Genomic DNA, 27,125 nt, shown 5'->3' with positions numbered 1-27,125 from the left:
TCATACTGYCATGTGCAGTTTTACTTCTGTTTTAATGTTTTAATGACAGTTCCCACAATAATAATAATAATAATAATCTACCATTTACTGACACATTACAACAGTTCAGTAAATATTTAAAAATATAAATGATCAGTAATTTTTACTTTCACAGTGCCACTATGTTAAATACGTCCTAGAGTTAATCAGATAYTTGGTATACCTTGCTCTTTCTAAAAGGTTGATGGAACAAGATCTCATGTAGTAAAGGAGATCATGTAAGACCAACATAGAAATGTCACCAGAGCTATGGAAAGAACCACAGATGTGTTTTTTCCATGCTGTCAGCATATATCCATGCATGAGAGAAGTATATGGTTCACCTTTACAGACAGGCAGGCTACAAGAGAATACCTCTTCAAATACCTAAATGTAGTTTCAGTTTAGTACACAGTGTATGTTCTCACATAAAGGACATCCACTGTTACTTAAAAATAGCCTGATTGAGCCAGCATTAAAATATAATAACCTAGAAGAGGGAAAATATTTTTATGGTTACAGTGTGTGCAGAAAGCCAGGTGATGTAAAAAGTGTTATGATTATGCAGTTTGTTCTACTGCATTTTCAGTAGACTCAGCTAGACTGCCATAGAATTTGCTGACCCTTTTATTCTTTTGGTAAAGATCTTTAAACAAGTATTGCTGAATGTTTTTTTCCAAATCTTGTATGGATTCTAGTCCTAATGTCAGACACTCCCCATCTGCAAGATGCTCTCYGCCTTCAACAATGCACTGCAACCAGAGAGCCAAGAGCATCCACCATTAAAATCTAAAGCCAGGGTAASCCCCAGAAGGAGAACAACAGGAAGAGGGTTTAAAGAAAACAGCTTGCTTGTCTTTATTATTATGGCTTTAAAAATCTTTCTTTTTGAAATCATGCTGGTTGTCTATTTTAGTATTTAATTGAAAAAAAAATCTGATTTTTTCCCTTTCATCTTGGTTTCATATATACAAAAATAAATGAAAATTTAAGAATAGGCAAAAGTAAGATTTATTTTATAGTCACACCTACAGTGCAGGCACAGGTTCAAACTTGAATGTGAACTCAGTCATCAGGATTATCCAGTATTCTTAGATACAGATTTATGCTACCTTAAATATGGACCAGTCCAATTAACTATGTAGGCAGTCAAATCTGGCAGTGAAAAAAAATTTAAATTTTGATTCTATCACAAGAGACACATGGCACAGTGGCACAGAGCCACCCAGAAGAGGCTAACAGCTTGTGTATTTTCTTTGTCAGAAACCAAAGCTACCAAASCATAGCTTTACCCTGCCTGTAAAAATACCATTTTTTTCCCAGCAGATTATCTAACAAGGAATGAGTCTCATCTATATTATGTTTAATCCCCATACTCACTTCAGTTTATCGCATGAGTCATCAGCAGAAATATCATGGAACTTACCAGATYCTTACCCACACCCCTCCTAACATGAAGCCCTAAGAAATCCTGTGTCACATGAATGCATCTCTTCTTCCCAAAACATCTTGTGGATGTTAAATCTCCAGGCACAGACAATTTCTAAATCCATCACTCTCCTTACAAAAAGTCTGAATCACATTTCTTAACTATCCACCSAGAAGTTTGTTGCTTGACTGTTTCATTATCGTTCTGTTTACCTCTGTTCCTTGAAGGCCTTCTGGTCCTGGTTCTCCTTTATCTCCTTTTTCACCCTAAAAGAATGAATATTTATTTTATTATATATACTCAAGGCAAATACTAACCCATGGTGCTTTTTAACAGGAAAAGTATTTTACCACTGTGGTTTGTTCTACAGATATATTGCTGGTTGCACAAGCAAAACAATKTCTTACATTCCAACAGAAATTCTTTACAAATAAATATCTGTGAAAAAAGTCTAGCACACAGATAGATACAGTTCTCTATACTTCATAGTGTCATTGAACAACCATAAAGACTCACCACAGAAGAAAAACAGTCTTGTTTCTTGCTGTATTTCAAGAATGTGGTGGTAAAACAGAAATTTATACCAGGGAATTTAGTTTTTGAAAATCATAATCTTGATATTACAGTATTTTTTTTTATTCTGAGACTCAATTTTGTTTTCAGATACTTAAAATAAATGTTTATTTTAAAAGTCCTCAATATTGTCATCTGCCTTTGACTCATGCTGGTATATGGCTCACTGTTTGCATTTGAAGAATGGAAACAATTTTCRTTCTGAAAATTTTCTTAGAAGTATGAATATGAACAACATTATTAWTCAAAAGAAAAAAAATGGTTAGAAGGTTCCTTCAGAATTGACTATAGCTGGTTCCTGAGTTTAGTCATGAAACACTGACTGCAAAATACAATATTCTTTGTAGCATACATGAAAGAATTCAGTTCCATATTGACTCCAACAACCATGCTATTCTAGTTAACACATGTTTCATCAAAGTAAATAAAATACACCTAATGTAAATAATGCTAAAGAAGCATATTTAAGGGAAAAATCTCTTCCACAAGCAACTAGCTAAAAAGCTCTATAACTGCATCTCTGTTCCTCAACTGGTGTTTGTAAAATCATAATAAATAATCATAAAGTAACATAATTCTGATAGAAGTGCAAGGATTGAATTTTAATTAGAGTCCAAGCTCTTCATATGAACCAAAGAAAATAAAAATATCTTCATTGAMTTTCCATTATCTCCAGGGGACTACATTTGTCTGAGCAGAACCTATTCATTATATCAGCATCATCTTCATAATTCTGTTAGGTAAATGGCATTGAGCTGAGATCATTCAGCTAACTCCATTTGTGACACAGCCCTGATTCGAAACTATTCCTCCAGTGGCAATGACAGAGGGCATTTCATCTAATAATCAATTTTGCAAAATGAGTTTGTATGAGCTTTACTGGACAACTGAAGCCTACCAACAAATTAGCAGCAGCAAACTGTGAATTTAATAATCCCACTCACAAGATGGCTTTGCTGGTTCATTGTTTCCATTTTAATACATCTTGTTGGTAAGAAACTTAATGCTACACACATTAGCTTGAATCATAGTGTTCAGGCTTTCCCTCAAGTATTCTCTTTCTTGCTGGTCAACCCCCCCAAAAAAACCCCACCAGATAAATCTGCATTTACCGCAAAATTCAAATGACACCAAACAGTTACAGGAATTTAACAATTATTATTTTAGTATGTTTAAACTATAGAGTCCTCTTTGTTCTATGGATTAAGACACTGGTTAAGATAATAATTTTCTTTCACTGTCAGTTAAAAAAAAAGCCAGCTGAAATCCCAAGCGTATGACTCTTTTTAAATAGCGCACTTAAACTTTTAGAAGAACTGCAAAAATGACATTTTACTTTTCATCACTGTGACACACTGAACATTTAACACTGCTTTTGGGATATTTCAACTAGTAGCAGTTACACTGCCACAATCTTGCAACAGTTATAAAGGCACAATCATATATTTGACACCTATCTCCTCATCTGAATATATTTCTAGAAGATTTACAAATCATTTCAATTTATGGAACAGKTTTTTTTTCTGTGGCTTGTGTATCTGCTTTCACATTTTAAGAAAAAATGATGCAAATATGTACAGACTTGCTTCAGAAGTAATAGCATCCTTTAAATGCCTTCATGCACAGGTRAAAACCTAAGGTAAGAGCATCTTGTCAAAATCTGTTATGCAATGTCTCCATTGACAAAAAAAGCTAAACAGAGAGTCTAACTAAAAGATGACTGTCCCCTCACCCTCCCTGATCATTTGCCTCGATGTGATTGGAGCAGGATGTGCTGGTGGAGGTGCCTTTTCCTCTACAGCAGACAGACAGTAACTTCAAAACGCCACCAGGCAGCTCTGGATACACACAAGTGTGACTGGTGAATGCAGGGAAGAAAGAAACCTCCCTTTCCTTATGATTTACACAATATTTGCATTTAAGATGTTTCTCAGCTTCTTCGACAAAATGACAAAAAGCACCCCCTGTTAATGTGCCTTGGACCTCTGCAGAGTCCATGGCTTTCTGCCAGGTGTGAGACTTTGCTATGAACATATTCTGATTTTTTAATGGAGTACACAATTTGTACTTGCCAAGCCTGTTGTATGGTATGTCTGTGTTCTCAGTGAAGCCAGAATTCAAACCAAGCAGAGGTCCAATTTTAACAATTTATTCTCACGAGAACTAAGCCAAGTCATGCTCATTTCTGTCTTTATGGAGCACACTATACTGCATAATTAACAGCTTCAACTCCAGCCAATTTGCAGAGTTGATGAAGCCACTCTGCAGTGTAGAGGAGGCTGGTAATAATCAACACTGTGGCTTTGTGGCATTGTACCTTAAAGATTAACAAAAAAGAGAGAAACGTRTTAATTTTGTTTTATATGAAATGCYCCTGCCTGCTTATACTACATTCAGATGAGACAATTAAAAACTATTTATTGCAAAAACAGGATGAAAAAACTCTGAAAGTGTCAAGCCTTTTTTATTAGTTAACTAAAACCAACCCAATGTAACACTGAATTATTTGTATTTCTTCGGGTGAATCCTGCATTCCATTACCCTGATAGAACAAGCTGATGGGGTTGCTCCAGAATAAGTGCTGGGAGGGATTCAGTCTGCTGTATGTAATCGTGGATGCATTGAATTCAGTGATAGCATTCTTTAATTAGAGCCAGGGGTTCATCCACAGCCTCTGCAAGATGAGAGCACCAGCCTCCAACTCACTGTCCACCAAGACTGCCTCATTCTCCTTGCCCGCTATTTCCCCCAKGTTAGAAAGGCAAAGTATTTGTAAATACAATACATTAATACCTAAATCTGACCTAAAAAGATAAAAATTTATCTGCAACATTACCCTGTTAATGGTATGAATCAAAAATTCCTGGTATCATCTCTGGGAGCAATTTTAATGTGCCATTGTTAACACTTGCTGAATTCCTCTCTGAAGTATGCAAGCTATATAACATCACTAAGTCAGTGCAGACACCTTGTACTTTTTAATCTCTGAAACTCCACGATTTCACCTACATATCTTTAAGACAGTTATGAACTGTTATTTTATTAATACATTTTTGTGTAATGCTACAGCTCTGTCTCAGCAGAATGCTCTACTTGAATTTTCTTTTCTTGCAACCATTTCTCCATAGTTTCTTTTAAACTGATCTCARCTCATAACAATGCTTATTGATTTTTCTTGAGAAAGTTATCAATTAAAAAAATCTAAATCTTCAGTTAAAAAACACCCAACCTTTGTTTCTTTTTGATTTTCTGATAGATGTCAGAAGATGTGCACCCCAACAATATTCTTACTGTCAGACCTGTAAATCTTCAGATCATTAGACAGTATGCTTTAGGAAAGCAGCAAACAGAGAGTAAGAACCTCAGGACTGCTGAGACACTGTACCATGTAAAAGGAGCAGAAAACAAAGCAAACTAATGATTTTGCTTCAGTTCAGACTGGGAAGAATTATACAAGAAAAYGTAAGAGTGATTCAAGAAGCTCATTATCAAACAGGCTGTAGCTCTGCAGTACATAAGAATATTTCCTAAGCAGGGTCAGAAAGAGATAGCACGATACACTGCAGAAACACTCTTCTAGAAAATTAAAATCAACAGCAATCATTAGGAAGGATGTCACCTTGAAGCCTGTGTCTTCCCAAGCCCCCTTATTTAGGATACTCAGAAAAAGAAATAAACCAGATCACAAAATTTCAAAGGGATCAGACAGCTCACTAGATACACTTATCAAGAAAAAAAATGACCAAAACCCTTCTGATTCAAAATTGTTCCACCACTGTCTTGTGAAAGAGTCCTAAACAAATGTTATGCCTGAACACACTGGATACCAAGTCAGGAGAATGATCTTTTCTTCCYGCTCTTTTTATGTTAGACTGAGCAATACTGAAAATATTCAAAATAGCTAATTACTGCTTGGTGTCACGTGTCACATTCCATGCATCACAAGCAGGCTCTAACATTTCTAACCAGAGAGAAAGGCAAATCACCACCTCAGCTGAGGGCAAAACCTTAGGCACAGGACAATCTGAATCTAAACCAGCCCAAGGCTCCAAAGCTGCACCAATGAACTGCCTTCTTCTGCCAGCAGGAATGAGGCAGCCATCCATTTGAATTCTTTGTAGAAAAATCTTAAAATGCAAAATTATTTGGATCAATTAGAACATCAATCAAAAAAAGAAAAAAAACAGCCTAAAAAAATCCAACTCAAACCCACATCCAATAAAAGTTTTAGTGTAGGGCTCTCCAAATGGAGAAATCTAACGCCTAAAAACCAAGAATAAGCCCTGTAGCAGTACTGCAGAAAAGCATCTTGGTATTGCTATGGATCATACAGTGCACGGAAATCTATAACATAAAGACATTCTTAAAAGGCTAAACTCCATTCTCCATTTGTCAAATGCAATTTGAAAAAAACCTTAAATATTCTAGATTACTTGCCACTGATGAGAACAGTGAAAAACAGTTAGTGCTGCTAGGTCAGGGCATCATATTTTCTGCTCTTCCCCAAAGTAGAATGATGGAAAGGGTGAAAAAAAAAAGTTAGGACAAACAAATGAACACAGGAGATGCTGATGGATCTCAAATATGGGAGAAAATGCTATAAATGGGACATCAATGTTTACATACTGCCAATATAAATAATAGATTTCACTTGTAGCCAAAAGGAATTTTAAGGTATGGGAGATCAAATTTGTATTAAAAAGACAGAGAAGTACTGTAATGATCTAAGATTAGAGTGAATTTACCCTGACTGTAGATTTTGCTTGAGAATGCTCTAAGACTTGATGATACTCCATTGTAGGCATGTCTGCATGTGGCTGTGGTAGTTTAAACCCTAAATACCCTTCCAGGACAACATTTCCTCTCAACTGCTCCTTGGTTCTGCTATAGTTGTTCTCTCTTGAAAAATGTGTCAAAGTCACATGACAAAATAGTTTCAGCTTTTCTTACGATCATGTCCTTGCTAAATAAAGATTACAGTGTTTGCACGAGGTGCATGTCTTAAGTAGCCAAAACTCTCTCATTTATTAAATAAATTATCTTTTTGTCATGAAGGCATGGAAGGACAGACAAACATTAATACAAAAGCCAACAATATAAAGAATGAAAATATGACTGAGATGTATGTTCTGTCCATGTGCCATTTTTGCCGATAGTATGAGGTCAGAGATACAGAACAGCAAAGTAAAAATTAAACCAAGTAATACAGATGAAACGGGAGTAGACTGATAAACCCATTCTGAAGAGCTAGCACCCTCTTTGGACTGAAGGACTCTATCCACTTTCATTCAAGTAGTTTAGGTATACTTTTCTTTCTCATATATTCTTCATGGAAGTTCAACTCTCCCATTGCAACATGCAAAAACACTGATTTCTATAAGAGTCTGCTAATTCCATGCCACCCTGACAGGCAATAAAGTGTCCTCAGTCACTGTCTTAATKAAAACATTTATAACTTAGCCTAGAAAACTATGATTGAGAACTAAACCTTAAAGAATGTCCAATTTCATTATTTCATATCTGGAAAATGCCACAGCAAGGCCACCAGCAATGCCTTATTGAAAACACAGRTGAACAATCCTATGATCTCTTGTGTGTATTCCAGACCTCTGAATCTCGCCTTGGTTCTTCTCTTCAAAGTAACTCTGTCTTGTGGAAATGTACGAGACTGCCTAACCTTCCCTAGTGCTGAGCAGAGCTAGTAAAGAGCATTAATGAAATGAATACTAAAAGAAATTAAAATATACTGTGAAAAGTGGAAAAAATAAGATACACATACACCTTTTCATCTAAGAGACTTGTTAAGGTAAAAGAAACATAAAGACACAACTTCATCCTTTTGGGTAACAGATATTAGCCAGCACAAGAAATAAAAATACTGAGAYTTTGGCTAATCTTGCTTGCTACATTGTATGCAAAACTGATCACAATCTCACATTTAGTTTGTTTTTCAACAATAAATGTCCCAACATAAATAGTAGTGTGTGTTTGTCCCAATTGTGCTTAAGATGTTTACATTGAGTTTTCTTTCTGCCACATGAAATTTAGTTGTCATCTTTTGCTAACTTTTCTTTGTATACTATCCTGCCATGGCTCATCCTGTCATGACCRTTTCAATTACTTTTTCTTTTCCTTCAAGCCTTTCAATGTCAAGGAGAAAAATATTAACAAATTCAACAATCAAAACTTTACTCTTTATAGTATTTATTTGATCATAGATTCCCAGACCTAACTTTAAAGAAAAATTCTTAACCCAAGATTAAGTTTTATTCATGGAAATCAGAAAAATAGTACAAGCTAAGGCTGAGCTATCTGAAAGTGGAGTTTCAGCCTCCTATATAATGTATTCCTAACATTCACTTGAATATATTAGTACTCCCTTAAGAAAGTATCATCAATTCAGTAAAATGTGTCTATAAGGAAGAGTTACTAAGCTTTTTCATGGTGATCTTCATTTGCAAATGATACTTGGTATTCCTGTGCAGAGGCTTTAGTGGGCGCAAGTAGCTTTCTAAAATAACTCAGGACTTCCCAGAAAGACCCACTATATATTTTAAAAATTCAAAACCCTGCCATTCTGAGTAGTAATGGATGTTCTGGTCTTTACTCACTCCATCTGGCTGAATTCTACAATGAAGTCTACACACAGAATATAATTCCAAATTAAAAATGGGAGTACTGCACATCCTTTATCGTGCTACAACTTTCTCCATAATCCAAAAGCAAAAGGCTTTCCAAACTAAAGAGAGTCCTGAATTCAGTCAGACAGCTCCTGCATGCATGTTTCTATGCAGAGGCCATACAGGGTACACTCATGGTCCAGTTTTCCTCCCCTTCTGCAGTGTCTCTGGCTAATCTCATCTGCAAATATAAAATCAACAATCAGTTCTATGAGTCATCAGTTACATCCAGACCTGACTCCTGGCCAAGAGCATGTCTTAACTTTCCAGTACCTCATATCTAATCTATGTTTGAATTGTTTAAAATATTGCTTTCAACGTTTTTAACTTGAGAAAGCTTCCTCTTTTGTCACTGTAAAAATACACTAATTCTGTTGGTCAACAAGAACTGGAATGAACTTGAAGTGAATGTCTCAGATATAAAGCACATCCAGACCATAGCAAAAACCTTTTCTTCTCTCTACACAGCTTCCACATTGATCCAGGCTATTTTCACAAATACTCCCTCATCCTGCTCTCACCCATTAGGAATATCATCACTAAAACATTGTTCACCATTTATCTTCTCCTTTGATGCTTCTCATGCACACACACTTAAATACCAGGACATCAAATTGCAAACTTCAGTGCACAAGTTGGCATTGCAAGGCTTACACGAGATCATACCATTTATCCCCATTCAAAACCATTCTCTTCAACCCAATTCTTCTCTGGTGTTATGAACACAAAATCTGCCCAATAGGTTTACATCACCTTTCATATTATTTAATTTTTAACTAGCCAACCAGCTCTGTTGTTCTGTAGATAGCCAYCTTCTGTCTAAATTCTTACATTTTAATTATAATATCCTTTGGTTTAAATAAATAATCTGCTTTTTGTACATTGCCCAACACAAGGGAATCAKAATATGATTAAACTTGCACAAATACCTGAGCTTTTGTAGGATTTTTTTCTTWTATCACTCAGGAACAAAACTAATAGCTAAATTTGGCTCTAAGTTTCCCTCACTGGATTCCTCWGCAATTTTAAACTTAGATATCTTGTGTATCTATCAATATAATAAAAACCTTGAAAGAAAAAAACTGCCTCATTTAATGAGTATGTTATTTTTCCATCTCTTAAGTAAATACTAGAAATGGATTTGACTTTCAGTTACAATTGTTTAAAAATTCTATCTGCCTTTTAGTGGGGAGGTTTCTGTTTATACCGGCTTAGTGTTAGTATTGAATGAAGGTTTTTCCGTGGGAGGAATAAACCAGTTTCTTTTCAGGGCTTGTCTCCTACAGCAACCGAAAGCCAATCTGTTCTTGACAGCAGTTGACAAATAGTATTGCTTTCACAGAATGTAGTATTTTTTAGACACAGAAGCTTTCATGGTTTTGGCAGGGTATTGCTATTGTTATTTATAYTCTAAAAGATGTTCTGCAGATGGTTAAAAAGCCACGTCAAGTGCACAAGCTGATGGACTGCTATGTCTTTTCTGCCAAAGGTTACCCCTCCAGCTTTATTTCTGTCACATGATAACCAGAATAGTCTTTTCTGTAGCTGTGACTATTAACCATGTTCATCAGCCCCACACAGACAGCARTATCAGTTATCTCTATTTTCCTAGACTACAATGAGTAATTTATTAAGGTCACAGAAATGCATACTTTAGACCAGGAAACTGGTGTTGAAGCTCTCACAAACCCCAGTACAGTTTAAAGACATGGTATGTTCAGTATTCTGATGGATATTTATCTGAGATAGAGACTTGATCTGTGTTCAAAATAAACACACCTTGCTGAGTCAGATTTCACTAAGGTCTGTTCAAAATATGATTAGAAAAGYAGGAAATTTCTGCCCTTTGCACAAAACTTAGTAATAGAGATTTAATGCAGGAAGTTTTTTCTCCTTTTGAGATGATCAAAATCAACAGCTCCCCCTTTCCTGGCAGATGTCTTGTATGGGTTTCAGCCCAGATGTGTTGTATGGGTACCATACACAGAAACAATTCTATTTCTCTTCTAGCAGAATCACTGTGCAGCGAAGTGCAAACAATCAACACGTCTAGAATAAATAGGTGTGACAATGCTCTGCAGCCTACTGAATGGACAGAATTATCATTAGAAAGGTCATCCTGGGAAATCTGAACTGCATCTACTGGCCATCTRCCAACAACAGAAGGAGTTTTACTTGCTGCTGGTCTTCAACAAGTACATAATACTGAAAAGTGTACCAGGACAAAGCCTTTTCTTCATCTGTGCAAAATACATACTGGCCTTGCCACACCAGGAAGATCAGTGATATGGTCCCTGTAGACATCAAGACAGTTCAGTCTTCACCTACTGTCACAGAAAGTCTCAGCAGCTATCGCAAATTAGTTGCTCCTCTAAGCCAGYTTTTTTGGCTTCTTATACACAAGTTTAAAAATACACAAAGACGATGAATGAGCATACTGCAAAAAGTAGCATCCTAAAGCTGCTGATTGTGTTAGCTTCATTAGCACATCCTTCTGTACTATTTACCATTCTTGATCTTCTGTGCAGATCCTTTATAACAGTCTTAACACCCTTGACTTCCACGTTGTATTACATCAGATTTTCTTCAAAGTATTTTTTACATGTGTCCATGTGAGCATAGAGAGTGTCACAGAAATGATTTACGGACAAAATGGCAAGAGTCCTCAATGTTAACACCACATTTTGTTGGAGCTATTCCAAACTGACACTGAAGGAACTTTAGTCAGGTTTCATGAATTCAAGAGCCATTACCTAAGCTACTTTAGGCTTGTTTYCAAAGTACACCTTCCAGTGTAGCTTTATCCAAAAGGAATCATAATGCTCTTCTCCAACYCAGAAACTTATCTGTATAGGTCTGTAGCACCTTTTAGYTACTAAAACATGCCTATTATTCKGAAATACCYTTGTTGCTGAAGAATAGGCACATAYCAGTCTACAGAAACAGAAAGTGCTGGGATACAAACCCAGTAAAAAGAGGTACTTTTTTTGGTCTAAACAGTTCCCTGACTTGRTTATTTTACTAGGAATCACACAAACAGTTGCAATAGCAGCGCAYAGGGATCCTGGGGATAGGAAGAAGCAACTGGAAAGAAGGAGACTGGGAAGGAAGACYATTTTTATCACTGACAGTATTACGYTAACAAACATCAACTACTGCTAAGTGAAGAAAAAAAGAAGTGCTTTGGAGACTTAAATATACTTAAAGATGTATATTGTTGACTTGTAGAAACATCCACATTTGCCTCTGCAGGTTGTAGAAGATTTTCCTGCTCACATGGACACACTGAGTTCTATTTTTAGTATATTAATGGAAACAGTTCTGTCATCTCCTCTTCTACAGTGACCGATGTGTAGAGCCATTTTATTGTTTCTTCTTTAATCAAACTTCTTTCAACAAGAATTCGAATACTTTTCATTGTGAACAGCTCTCACTCATAATTGCAAAAGCCGATATACAGAGCCCATTGACTTTAACTTGTTTAAGAAAAAGGGGATAGACTTAGATKACGTTAAAAAAAGAAAYTGTTTRCTATCARAGCAGTGAGSCACTGGAACAGGCTACCCAGAGAAGTTGTAGATATCCAATCCCTGCAAGTGTTCAGGGCCAGGTTGGACAAGGCTTTGAGCAACCTGGTCTAGTGTAAGATGTCCCTGCCCATGGYAGGAAAATTGGAACTAAATGAGGTTTAAGGCTCTTTCCAACACAAACCATTCCATGATTCTGTGATTYCACCTACGAATTTAGGTTCTTACACTCATGCATATTTTAGAAATATTGCTCAAAAGAATTTTTAAAGAGCTCTCACAATATGAGGCCAAACAGTAAGAATTACAAGGCTGCATTAGCATGTATGCAATTTATGTGAAATGGTATTTTCACATATTGCAACATTAATACTCCTTATTAGATTATTCTATTGGTTCTTCTCATTAGATACCTGTCACTACACTCTTTTCCATAAAGAATAATCTTCTGCAGCAGTACRTACAACCTAATTTCACTGACAGTTACACTGCAGAGTACTGATGGCCTCCTTGCTGTGGAGCCTCGCCAGCTCTGTCTCACAGTGTATTTTTGCTCCTCAATTGCCAGAAATCGCCTCCCTTTTGAAAGAAAGAAGACTCACATGTCACAAGATCTCATTTTGGTATGTTAAAGTGATGCAGTGCACCTGCCAGAAAGGATTCAGTTGTGCTTAGTCTCTCTTGCTGCAACACCTTCCTTCACCAGAGCCTCCTTGCTGGCTTGAAGTTCTGGTAAAAGAAGCATTCCTTTAAAAACTGCACAAGAATTAAACCAGAAGTGATTGAATTTAGAAATCTATTACTAGGTAGGTTACTAAATATTTTCATGATTGTACTCTATTTCCTGCAAGGGGATGACTTATTCTAGTACACACATAAATATGTGTGCAAACACACAAGTTTAATAGTGTAAATGTACATTTTCAACTGGAAATTGAGGAAATACACTCAAACTCATCACCAGATTTGCAACTAAGAAAAAAATATCCCACCGAGGTTACTTTGCAAGAAAAAAAACAAAAAGAGAATTACAGCCACGTTAAACAACATTAATTTGTTGTCCTGGTTAACTATAAGACAATATCAGTGATATTACCTAGTGTTATCCAGAACCCAGAAGATGTTTAAGGAGCTGAAGTATTCATGTTATGGTACATTGTACCTGCAATGACTCTCACAGCAGTTCCAGTTAAAGACAACTCTTGCTTCAACATTATTATTTAAAGGCATTGGTGAAATCTAAACAGCCTTTGAAAAAGTCAAGGAGGCAAACAGAATGGACAAATCTGCCTATGGGTGGGTGTCTGTGCAACAGGAAGGGTAAATTAAGAGCCAGAGAAAGAAAGTAAGAGAGAAGGAACAAGTAATCCAGAACATGTAACAAAAGTAGCAAGCAGATAAAAGAAAATACAGAAACAGTAATATGAAAATAAGTTTGAATAAAAATGACTGGAACTTCAGTTTGAATAAAAATGACTGATTGAACTTCAATCAGACCTATTTCTCTGACACTACCTTGTGGAAACACTCATATGTTTGGCTATTTCCAGGCTTCTCTCTAATCCAATTCAGGGCACATTTAATTTGCAAATTATTTCCACTCTGGCATTTCTTATCTCTTGATTCAGCAATCATCTTTTTTAAAATTCAATTCATATTAATAAATGGTAAACAACAAAAGTAATCTGTCATAATGAATAAGGCCCTTCACCAAAGTTGATCTGTGGAGGCAGAAGACAGAATGTTTTAATTCACCACAATAAACTTTACCCCTCGAGCTAAAGGACTCGGTAGCTGAGGCAGATGATGAACACTCTCTCTGGTGAGCCAAAAGCACAGCCTGAGCTGTGGGACACCTTCCACTCACCACAGAATAAAATCAATTCACTAGCCAAGTTGACAGAAAGCAAGGAAAACAGAAATTCTGTATTCTACTTTTGGTTCTGAAAAGGAAGAGTTCCTACTTACAGACCCCACAGCTCCTGGAAGGCAGCACAGTCAAATTGAGRAGTTAGGGTGCGCCAGAAATCTCAGGTTTATTCCTAAATATTGCTGATGTACCTCACTCTGTCTTCAGAATTACTCTCAGTCYCTTCCATCTCTCTCCGAAATACACACATGCATGTTGTCCATTCTTCCTGCTTTTCCCAAGTCACCCACTTAAGATCCATGCCCATCCCCACCGTCCCTCCTGCACAGAGGTGCCCTGACCCAAGCCCCAGCATTCACCCTACTGGTGCTGTGCAACCCTCACAGTTATTAAATGGGAACTGGGAGGGACCTCAAAATGTCTACTTAGACAGAGGATGATGCTGTGCTCTCTACCAGTGCCAATGGACATTTCTCTCCTCCTCCAGAATATTTTCTCAGCTGTTAAATGTGCATCATTCCATACAGGAAAGAATTGTTACAATAACTTAAAATTTATCACCAGGCTCAAGAAGTGTTTAGGCAGTTGTACTCAACATGTGCAAACGGCCATTTTCAGAACCTATGAGTACCTTTCTAATGCCAAAAGTCCTCCACACCTGTCAAATATTACATTTCTAATATAAGGCAGAAACAGCTTGAGAGTCCACACCAGCATTTATGTATTGGCAAAATCAGTTTCCCACTCATGTCATCCTCAGCAAGATTTGGAGTGTTGACACTCAAACCTCAGAGAAAACCATTTTGAAGTACATGACAAGCAGGTGAAGATACCAAATTATACAGGATAAAACAGATGAGGATGAACTGTGAMAAACTCAATACAGGGATTATAAGATGAAATGACATGGCAAAGGGACAAATGGAGTTCAATGTAGCTATACAACAAACAATGAAGACTGTGAAATCCTTATATTCCCTGTGTAGCCATAACCTGTGAACCCAAACACAACTTCCTAAATGCAGTGACTGGTAATGGCCAGCTCAAAAGGATCTTTTAAGTGAGATCTTGAGGCCACACTCAAAGCTAAAAAGAAGGATAGAAAAGTCCCTGTGGGGAGACATGAAGGCACAAAGAATAAACAAAAGCATTTCACTGTGATATTATGTAGACTGAAGTTCTTGTCTTTTCCGCCTTTAAACACTGGAACACAACTAAGTAATACAYAGAAGCAACTAGTAAGGGTGATCTAATACAGAACATTTTTCATAGCTGGAGATACCACACAGGCTGGTGTTCTTGAACTTGAAAGAAACAGCTCAGGAATGCATAATAGAAGCTTATTGGTTCTCAAYTGGTACTGAAAAGAACAGGGATCTTCCAAAAGAAGTCGGGGACACCAAATAAAATTAAGAGGAAGCAGGTTCCAAATAAACGAAAGGAAGTATTTCTTCAGACACAAAGATAAACGGTGTAATTCCTCACCACAGGATATTGCAGATGCTCAAAGTTTACATGAATCCAAGTGAAAACYGTACTTGCTAGTGGGAGAAAAGTCCATTGAAGACTACTAAAGTCACTGAAAGCACATCTGCTGAGATGCAGTCTCAAATAATTGAGGGCAGGAAGAGCACTATATTTGCTTAGTTTGTCCTCATGCTTTTCCCCAGGGCACCACTTCTATCATTAGAAGCAGGATGCTGAGCTTGCTGAACCTTTAATCTGACCAAATGGGCATGTGAAAGTGAATTAAACAGTGATACAGCTTGGGACCTGGAGCTTGGTCATCTACAGCATTTAATYGACAGATCCCAGCTGAAGGTTTTTTGCAGACATTTTAATGAGCCCAATTAGCRTTTCCTCATGTAATTCCCAGGCAAAGTTCAAAAGTTAGCACAGGCTAGGGACTATTCCCCACAGACACTATTGATTAAGCCTGTTTTAAAGGGAAAAAGCTTTAAWCAATAGGAAGATGGCCAGATCAAGCCAAATACCACAGAACTGCTTGATAAGCCCTGGCAATGTTTAGATTAGTAGGATGCCAATGTGACTGCATTTATTTCAGGGATAGACTTCCTGTAGAATTACTAAAYTTTTCCTTTTGCCCAGAATATCTCAGATTACACATGATCTGCTTGGTAACAAAATAAATCTCAAATAAAAACTCAGCACATTTAACCTCGTATGACTTCATGAAAAAAAAAAAAACCCATCTAAAATGCTACCCAAACCAGGGTGCAAAGAGGTGACTAAATCATCAGAGGATGAGAAAGAGAAAACTCTTATACTTCCCTATATAGTATTAGGAGAGAAGTATGAAAAAAACTGTTCACATTTATATCCAGCTGGTAAAGCACTCGGTCTTGCCTGCATGAAATAGGATTTCAAGGTTTTCAAAAGTTCTTCTCCCTACCCCAAAGCAGTAAAGTAGCTGCTTTGATGGTTAGCACAGGTAACYGCCAAATTTCAGCACGCTGGCACCAACTTCACCTACATCCAAACAAACTAGGGAATAGGACCCTAAATCTAAAATGCAAATTGCACATTATTCCATTAGTCCAAAAACATTCCGACCAACAGGTAGTGTCTATGGTTACACCAAGACTTGCAGCTTATGGAATCTACTCTTCTAATCTTTTGCTCAGACTGAAGCATTTCTAGCAGAATATACAGCTCATAAACAAAAGCACTCATTAATAGCCAGGTTTACTAACTGCTTCTCTCAGTTGTAGTTTTTGATTGTTTTTAATGGTTGACCTTTGAGGTTCATGAATTGTCTCCTATCTATGCCCAATAGCTTCTATTTTTCAAGTAAATTGGAAGCCTCCCCAGTGCTCGAGGTGTCTGGGACACGAGAACAGAAACACTAAATAACGGCTGATTTCAAACCAGCATGTTAGACCTAGGAAAGGTGATTGCTTCTTCATTTACTTATGCTTATTTAAGAAAAACAAAAGACTGCACCTGGGGACACACTGGAAGTTTAAAGCCTTGTGTGTTCTGAATGGATAGAAGATAGACAGAAGCGTATTTTATTAAGTGTGATAGGATGAAGTAGAAAATGTTGAACCTCCAGGAAATCTTCTTGACACTAAGATCTATTAGGAATTGTCTTCTAAAGGAAATGGATGAAGCCCTATTTCCTGGGATAATTCAAATTGTACTTCAAAAAATAGTAAATATATACAAAGAACATCCTGCGTTTAGAAGAAAATTAAGCAGATGAAATCTTTTTTTACATTTAGGCTGGAAAAGCCCCAGACTCTTCCTTTCTTTTCACATGTATACACAGGCAAAAGCACAATTAAGACATGCAACATGTAAAGATAAGATAATGAAACTCTGGACATAATAAATAACTATCATTATGGTTTTATTCTCAATRTTTCCTTTAGCCTAATACATGTAACTTTTTAATTAATATTATTTTACTGAGAAGAATTAAACATAAAATTAGAGAACTTTACCAAAGATCAAGTGAATACAGGTGCATATCACAGCATATAAACTGCTACATAGCTCAGGTCCAGTGACATCCAGTTTTAAAATCCTCAGTTTCAAGTGCGAGATGAAAGGGAATATTCTTCATGAAGGAAAGCAGCCAATCCAGCAAAACTGCAATTGAAGAGTCCCTCTCCAGAGCACAGAAATCCTCCTACTGTCACAGCTCCTGAGTATTCTGAGATAMCAGCTAGTCCTGTGATTTCCTCACATAACAGCATACCTTACTTGCCTCTCTGACTTAAAACAGAAAAAAGGATTTTATACTAGAATTTTGAAATAGYTAAGCAAGGCAAGGAATTTAAGATTCCCAGCTCCATGAAATTACTATTATCTATCAGTGACAAACCATGTTTGCTCAGTTATAACTGACATGTAAATGTGTTGGCTGTTTTATCACCACTATTTCAAATAAAATTTAGATTTGTTCCAGACATGCTGACAAACGTTAATGAAATCTATTTGGCGTTCACATTCCATGTGTTCCAGAAAATTGAATTCTCAGTGTTCTAACTCACTGACACAAATAACAATAACTGTGAGGTGTAATAAAGAAAACACAGATTCTAACCAAAAAGTTGGACAAGATGATAGAAAAAACGGGGAACTTGGTTAAAGAGTACAACTGGAGTGACCAGAGGAAGCAATAACCAGGAGGAAAGAGAATTAATTCCAGATTTAACAAAGGGAAAAGTCAACTTAGAGGTTATTTGTTTAATTRGTTGTTTAGGCTGGACATTAGAAAAAGGTTCTTCACAGGAGGAGTGACTGGGCATTGGAATGGGCTATCCAGGGAGGTGGTGGCATCACCATCCTTGGAAGTATTTAAAAAAATACTGGATGTGGCACTCAGTGCCATGGTCCAGTTGATGAGGTAGTGTTAGGTTATAAGCTGGACTCAATCTCAAAGGAATTTTCCAGCCTAGGTAATTCTGTGATTCAGAATTTGGGCCTGTTCCAACTCCCAAGAGATGCACATACTTCTAGTATCAAAATAAGTAATAATAATAGGTCTCAGGTCTTGAAACCTACAGAGGCTGAAATCCAGATCCAAACCTGTTAATCAGGCCAGGTTGCTCAGGATTTGTCTTGAAAACCTCAAGGAAAAGCTGCTGCTGCAAAACTGCTTTGGGCAATTTGTTCCACAGCTTCACTGTCCTATCACAGGAAACTATTAACTGGACATCAAAAACAAGTATATATGTTCAAAGAGAAACGGTCTTGCTGTTCTCTGTGCTTATCCAATTAGAAATAAGTGTGATTTCTTGCATAATTTTGATGCTATTAACAGAAAATGGCAAAGTCATTTAAGATAATCTCATTTCCYGTGTTTTCATGAAGCAAGCCTTTATTTTATTCCCTTTTGCTTTACCAGGATAAAAAGTRCAGACCACTGGAAGAGGAAATTACTTCCGTAATAAACAAAAGAATTAAAATTAAAAACCCTTTCCTAAAGGCTACATAGCATCTTCCTTGCTGCACTTCCAGGCCACTKCTCTGCATGCACTACAGATGCACAAACAGACCATTCCTGTCCTCCTCACAGCAATATTATGTATGTGAAGTCTTTTTAAATATTTCTTTTCAGCTGATGCTACATKAAGAGTCGATCATGCAATCCTTCTCAAAGGTTCTGTATTCCTGAGCCATTCTCAGTGCTYGCCTTTCAAAATCTTGAAGCCATATTAATACCAAATAGCACAGGACTTTTTAATTAGTGTTGCAGACAACATTTCACTTTAGACCACATTAGTAAAAGTCTTTTAGTTGCAATTTTATTTACCTTTATTCAGCTTCTGATCTAAATAATTGATTTGGRTTTTTTGCAGTTCAGATTTATTCTCCCCTACAAGTAATTTCTTGCTCTTACTCTTTCTATGTTTGATGCTCTTTATTTTTTTACAGGCTACATATCTGATTTACCAAGAACATTCTGGATTTTAAGGTATTCTTCCAGTTATTGTCAGCACCTTCTGACTTCCTATCGTCATGAAATGTAAGTCATATTTTCTATCCTATACCATAAAATTAAAATTCTAAGCAGTATTAGAAAGAGAACAGATCCACATGACATAATCTGCCCTCTTGGCAGCAAACCAATTAAAACTGCTCTCAGTATATACTTTTTCAGTCATGCTATAAAAGGGTAAATCAATGTTTTTGTTGCAGTTATAAGACTATCATGTAAGACTGTCATTAAGTAACAGAAAGAAAACAGAATACAAAGCAGAATTAAAATAAATTCACAGAGAGYATTTCCCTTGGAGGGAAAACTTGCAGCATAATACCTGCACACAGTCTGTATCTCCCTTACCACTACTGACTTCTGTAGCAGAAAACCAAGTTCAACCATGAGCAAAACCAGAGGAAGGCAGAACAAGACTTTTGGATTCCTCAAGAAGAACCAAGTGTGGCAGAGAAACCCTTAAACAGCCTACATACAAGAAGATCCCTCAATAATTTACATTATTGGTGCTTCCCATAACTATAATGTACMAATGATCACCACTGCCACCTCAGTTGTTTATGTCTCTCTGATGTTCCCAAGGCTTGCTCTGCCAAAGCAGAACCTAATACAATAAACAACTATTTTCATCTGGTGAAACAAGAGGTATAAGGCTGAGTTGGTCAAGTATTCAATCCTATGGAATGACAGGRTCACTAAATCAAAAACACGGGATGGTTCATTTCCATGTACTTCTGGGGAGAGTTTGGAATGGCAAATATCCCATGCTGAGGCAGCTGTGTTCCACCCTAGGTGATAAATTGCAAAACTAACTCTGCAAAAATTTTGTTCCTTAATATGCATTATGAGGCAGAATTTTTGGTAATAGGAAAACTTTCCATTTCAGGCTTTGTAATCACACGCATTACACACAAATTAGTACAACTATTTTATTTTGTGCTGCTATGTTAAAATGCAAATGTATTGATAACTGTTTTATACTGGAGTTTAGTAGCTGAAACTCTRCACTGTTATTCTTAAACAACCATTTGAATTGAAGATGAACTGAATAACTGCTAAAGACCCAATTTCTAGAACCTTAAAACATGCACTTTCCACACAAATGACATGTGTAGCTTCTGATGAGAGCCCAAATTATTTTGAGTGATCACTGGTAAATAAAGATCCTTCCAATCTTTTATTTCCTTTAATTTGAAGGACAGTTGAATGCACCATTAATGGTTACACTGGAAGTATTTTAAAATGGGATCTTTCAATTATCCTCTGAATTCATGAGGGAAAAAGAAAAAAATATGGGCTAAACATGCTGATTCAGCTTACACATAAGAAAAATGTGACTGCCAGTGGTTGGGTCATTTTATCTCTGCTTTAAAATAAGGGAAATCAAGCAAAGAGAGTGGCAGCAACAGCTGGAACCATGTGCCTGTGCCCAAACACGATTTATTCATAAAACYCGAGGAGAGCACAGCACAGCTGCAGAGCAATTATGGGGAGGAAGAAAAAARAGAAAAAATCCACAAGCCCTTCAGAATTGATGAATAATGATACTACCGAGGAAATAAGATCTGTCAGTGGAGTTGGAAACACTCAAGCTTAACAAGTCCTTTTTTTTTTTTTTTAAAGGCTGAATCCTCACATTATAAATGTTAGTTGCTGTGGATGCTGGTTTTTACTTCTGATAATTCTTCCTTCTTGGTTAGTTGGATACTTCCTCCTAAAAAACCCTCCACATTTTAAATCTGCTTCAATTCTGTTAATACATAGCATGCTTTCTTTAAAATATGAACACTGGAAAGCTGTCTGACACTTCTGAATAGGTATAGTGGGTGAGTGAATATATCCATGTCCAATGCAGCCTAACTCACAAATATATTGCACTTCTTTAAATTCACAAGCTGCCACCTACTCTCTATTTTCATCAGTCTGAATATTGCCAGAATAGCAGTTTCTGTCATTCTTCAGCTTTATGAGATATAAATTCAGCAGAAATGCTTTTCTGCATCCTTTTTAGACAGTGGGCTGAAGCACAGAGAAACTAYCTATGATTCAAAAAAAGACTTATTTCAGGTTACCTAATCCAAACCAGCCAAAACTAGTGAGAAACCAGTAAACAGGCTGGAACACGGTTAAGAACCAAAGTTACAACCATAAACTGGTTATGGTTATCACCACTGTTACCATAAACAGTTATCACCACTGTTACCATAATTCCCCAGACAAGTGCATGTCTGGCTCTTCCTTCCACTCGTCCCTCAACACAGATTCACTTGCCTCCGATGACCTGGAAGACTTACCTGTCAGAAGCCATTCAAGAAGATTGAGTTGCAACATCTAAAGCCACCCAGTGCTGGCATTTTCTCAGCCAAAACGACCTTCCACAATTGCCAGTTTAGCTCCCATTTTAATACAAGCCATTGAACTATTTCTGGCCACTGCAGAAGTTCTGTTGGCTTCTTATAAAAGTTTTTCTTAGGGGGGAAAAAACAAATCTAAAAGAATGCCAAATGGCGCACAGTAAACACATAAAGAACTCCATATTCTTAAGCATTTACATAGCAAAAATTTAAGAATTTTATTAATTAAAGGGTTCAGGAAGACCTTGAGAACAAAGCTCTGCTTGGCTGGCTATGTATCAAATTGTTAAACCAATAAATAATACGGACAGAGTAGTTTACCTTTTCACCTTCTTCACCTTTACTACCTGGAAAACCACGTTCACCCTGGAACACAAAAGGATAAAATACAAATCTCAAACATAAACATTGTTCAAGTAATTGTATGCTTTCAAATAATTTTGCTGTGCTGAACTTTCATTACAAGACAAAAATGAAATAATTTGGATGTTAACTGTCTCTTTTTCAAAAAGGTGTGAAATATTTACAAAAAATGATACGGCTTTTCTGTAGTTTTGTCAATTAATAGGAGTAATTTCTTTCTCCATTCATCCTAAGGGRTTTTCTCAGCTTTAAAAATTCTCAACTTTTTATTGATCCTARACCTGGTTATTACAGTCCTTCTATTCTTCARCAGAACMAATTTTAATACATTTATTCCTATKAATACTTTCATTTTAATTTTTAAAYATRACTAGTCAACTGTGAAGGTCTCCAACTCAGATCAATTGAAAAATATAAAGATATGATTTATGAAAAGAAAAACAATTTCTTTTACATTGGAAACCATATCAAATTAGCCAAGTATTAACAAACCAAAACAAGTAACAAAGAAAGTTTTCTCTTTCTCACAGAAGGGGTAAGTTTTAAAATATTAACTCAAGCTCAGGTTATTTCAGCGCACTGAATTCTTTGTTTGATGCTATTTCAATAAAAAAGGCCTGTTATAATGCTCTTTCCAGCTCCAGTTTTCTAACTTTTAGCTCAGAAAAGGATCAAAGTGTACAATCTTACTATGAWAGAATTTTCATCAAATACAGTCTGCACTCTGTCTATATTATACAAGAATAACACCTACTTTAGGTTTTTATTCATTTATACTTGCATGTTTTGTGAGACCTTTGGAAGACAGCTGGACAAAATTACATACAGGCAGCACAAACATGACCTAATTAAAAAAATCCAAACTTTCTCCCTCAAACCATCCAGTCTTTGCCAGTCTTCTGATTCAGTCTCACGGCCTCAATACAACACACATGATTTTTATACATTTGTAGACTAAAAGAGTGGAAAATTTCCAAAGTAAAGCTTATGGTGTTTTTTAAAATTCCTTTAAAAAAATTAGACATAGCAATGTTTAAACATTCTTTCACCCTTCAGAGTGTGTAATTTCCTTAAATAGAATTCTAAGGTTTAAGTGTGTTCAACTAGAACAGCTGGCTATAACTTGCAAAATTTCTAGAAGCATTTGTCAGATCTTTCAAGTAATGTATACTGATCGTATACTACACATCAGGGAACTAAATTCAAAGCTTTGCAGGTATGCAGAAGTATAAATTATAAAACAGTTCTGGACTTTTCATCGCCCACCTACAGTGGCTGCCTTTTGCTTTTTCCTTTGGTGGGTGTGGCTCATACAATCAACAGCTCAATTTTAGAAGCAAGCCCAAGACTAAGCATGCAAAATGGTGCCCAGTGAAATAAACTTCCGTATGTCCTCACCTAAAAATGAGAGGCTAATTTCTGAAATAATTTACAAATGAATACGATTTCTGTTCTGTTCATCTAGTTTCCTTTCTTTATGAAAGGTCGGACCAGATATTGTTTTGAAGCCACTTCCAGCCTGGGTTGTTCTATGATTCCCATTCTTCCCCAGATGTTGGATAGAYACCCAACACAGCTAACACTTATTTTAATGAATTCATGGAAGTGTTTTCTTAATGTAACTTTCCCATTTGTGTATTTACTCAATCYCAAATTCATTATACAAAAATTATTCTGAGTGTCAGCATTTCTCTGATTGTMGCTTGTGTTCATTGCTTCTCATCCTTTCATAGTACACCTCTGRTAAGAGTCTGACTCAGGCTTCTCCACACGCAGCAAGTACTTACAGACAGCAATGAGTCTGCACATCACCCACCCACCCCCACTTTCCAAATCACCTCCCCTTGAAGCCCAGCTCCCTCAGCCTCCCCTCTTACACCATGGGCTCCAAGCCCTGGCCATCAYAGCAGGCTCTGCAGGACTCACCCCAATGAGCTGCTCTTTATCCTCTCCARGGAGCTCCAGAGTGGATGCAGAACTCCAGATGAGGTCTCACAAGCACTCACCAATCACTGCCCCTGATCTGCCAGACATGCACCTGCTAAGGCTGCCCAAGATGCCTTCAACCTTACTCAAAACACAGGCATCCAGCAGGACTCCCAGCTCCCTATCTGTAGAGCCGCAATCTGGAAATTTGGCACCTGACCTGTACTGTGGCATGAAGCTATTCCATCTCAGAGGCAGGACTTTGCATTTGTCTTTGCTTAACTGGATGAGTTCTGGGTYAGCTCATTTCTGCAGCATGTTGAGAGTATCCTTCCTGCCCCACCTTCCACTGCTCTACRTCCCCACATTTGATAACACCCACAAGCTTGCTGAGAACCCCAWCATCAACATTATTAATAAATAGATTAAATAATATTTACCCCAGGATTGCCTCATGGACACTAGTTATTAGGTAGCAGTCAGACTGCATCATTCCACCTTTGACCCCAATCTTCTACCCACTGTTGTCCATTTATCCAGTCAGAACCTCACAGTTTCTAGTATCATTGGMTGTCTGAAGATTGTGTCAAGAGCCTGGCTGAAATCAAGACATACAGCATTAACTGCTCTCCCCTAATCCATGCTGACAGTCATTTTATCAGAGCAGGCAAGAGGGTTGGTCAGTCTGATTTGTCCTTGGTAAAYCCACGCTGGCTGTTCACAGTCACCTTCCAGTCCTTCCTGTGTTCAGACATGACTTACAGCATTTGCTAYATAATGTTTCCAGGGACGGAGGTGAGGGTGAGTGGCCTACAGTTCAATGGATCCTTCTTTAAGATGGACATGATGTTTGCTTGTTTGCAGTCATCAGTGACCTTCCCTAGTCATCATAATTTTTTGGTAATGACAGAGGGCAGCTCTGCAGTGACATCAGCCAGCTGCCCCAGCACCCCTGGATGCATAATATTTGGTTTCTTGCAAACATCCAAGTAGCTTAAGTGCTCCTTAACACTCTCTTCTCYCTTCAATGGGCAAGGGTTCATCATCACACTCTCTGCTAGCATGCTTCAGTAACCTGGGAGGTCTGAGGGCAATACTTATTAGGGAAACAAATAAGGTGAAAAAAAAAATTGGATACTGTTGGCCTTTTCCATGTCCCGCACCCCATTAAGCAGGTCAATGTTTTCTTTAGCTTTCTTTTTGCTACGGATATACTTAACAGAAGCCCTTTGTGTTATCCTTAAACTCTCTCATTGGTTTCAATTCCAGATGAGTYTCTGGTTTCCTCACTCCATCACCACATGCTCTGGCAGTGTTTCTGAATTCCTACTGGGTAGCTCACTCCTGCTTCCACTGTTKCCTTTCTTTTCTGTCTGAGGTCAGTCAGAAGCATCTTGTTCATCCATGCTGACCTTCTGCCATACTCACTCAACTCCCTGTAAAGCAGCATGGAGTGTTCTTGGGGTTTTAGGAAGCTGTCCTTGAAGGCTCACCAGCTGGTCTCAGGTTCACAGGATGGTCTCAATCATTCCTTGGCTTCCTCTTTGCCAAATTTCTGCCCTTGAAACTCAGATGCTCAGATGTTTTCTAGGCTCCTGAACATAAACGAATTCCCTGCTGGACTCTGTCTGGTTTCTCCGCATTTTCTTGTGGAAGTAAAGGTGGACTAGTCCCCCAAACATGACACAGCATACCAAGAACCACCAAGCAAAGAAGCAAAAATATCTACCCTGCTCTGCTAGGTGTAGTTTTAATTGTACAATCCAATATTTGGTTTATTTTATTCCAGTAGAACACTGTTAGCTCCCAATTCAGTCTCATGTCTACCTCCCCATAATTTTCAGCAATGCTGCTGTTCAACCAGTCAACTCTCTGCCTGTACCAATGCTAGTGATTAACTAATGCCTTATGTTTCAGAATTTATCTAGATTTTTTGCACATATTTGAATTTAAAAAAAAAAAACAAAACAACAAATTAGAGAAGATCAGTACTATAGTCCACAAAATATAGATAAAGAAGCTTAGGAAATTTCCTGTTGACAGCACAAAACAAGAAAGAACAGTATTAGCCACCGGTAACTTACAAAGAATTCAAATRCTGCAGAAATAAAAAAGTGAAATTTGAAAAGTAACACATTTATGACTGACTTAAATTCTCCTTTTGGTGGCAAAATTTTCATATTAAGCTATGCAAAATGTTTCATCACACAAGTTTTTCCTGGACAATCCTTGATTGCTTGTCTTGATACTCACTGCAGGACTGCTGGTCTGATTTTCAGTGTTTTAAATATGCCTGCAGTACAAATCAGCGAGATCCTGGCTTTGGATGTAGAAATTGATAGACTGTGGTAAGCTTGCTGCTGAACAAAATGCTGGCTACCTCATCTGCAGAAAATAAGTTCCTTCCTTCCTTCCCCCTGTGCTATATTACAGGAAGTATCTGCCCTCAAGATACACAAATTGCATCAAGGTCATGTTGCATAACATTTTCTTGAAATTTTAATAACAACAAAATAATCGGTTTTTTTTTGTGTGGTCTCTTAATTTGTTGAAGCAGCAGAGCTATTTCCCCTACAACTTTGCTAAAAGGAATTAGCTGGACATGCACTGGGATTTAATTCCAAATATTTGCCATTAAAAACAGCTGCAATTGACAAAAAATCTGACCATGGAAAGAGAATATTTTAACAAGTATTACAAACAAGGCCTATAATACATGTCTCTTTTTGCAAGTTCTGGCCTTCCTACAATATTCCACTTCTGGAAAGGAGCAAAAGATTAAAATGGAGGAGAGGAAGAAGTGCTGCTCCTCATCTCATTTTGCTGAGATCTCAAGATTCTCAAATTCCAAATTTTTGAATCTGCAGTCTTGTACTTGGGAAAGACTTGCATAGTTTGAAGACTCAGGCAACTGTTCT

General features: G+C 37.2%; 1 protein-coding gene across 1 annotated transcript in view; it reads right to left on the bottom strand.

Annotated features, from left to right (window-relative positions):
- The window catches only part of COL19A1 (collagen type XIX alpha 1 chain), a 172,946-nt gene that overhangs the window by 87,055 nt on the left and 58,766 nt on the right, over positions 1–27,125 (bottom strand). Inside the window, exons 11-12 of the mRNA XM_057368851.1 lie at positions 22,240–22,284; positions 1,660–1,713 (exon numbers count right to left, since the gene is read on the bottom strand). Coding sequence (XP_057224834.1) covers positions 1,660–1,713; positions 22,240–22,284 — 99 coding nt within the window. The remainder of the gene's footprint in view (positions 1–1,659; positions 1,714–22,239; positions 22,285–27,125) is intronic.

This window comes from Malurus melanocephalus, unplaced genomic scaffold (genome assembly GCF_030028575.1).
Source record: "Malurus melanocephalus ecotype Western Australia unplaced genomic scaffold, MMel_1.1 scaffold_4, whole genome shotgun sequence".
Classification (NCBI taxonomy): Eukaryota; Metazoa; Chordata; class Aves; order Passeriformes; family Maluridae; genus Malurus; species Malurus melanocephalus.
Note: the sequence above shows the minus strand (reverse complement) of the source record. Positions and strands in the feature narration are given on the sequence as shown.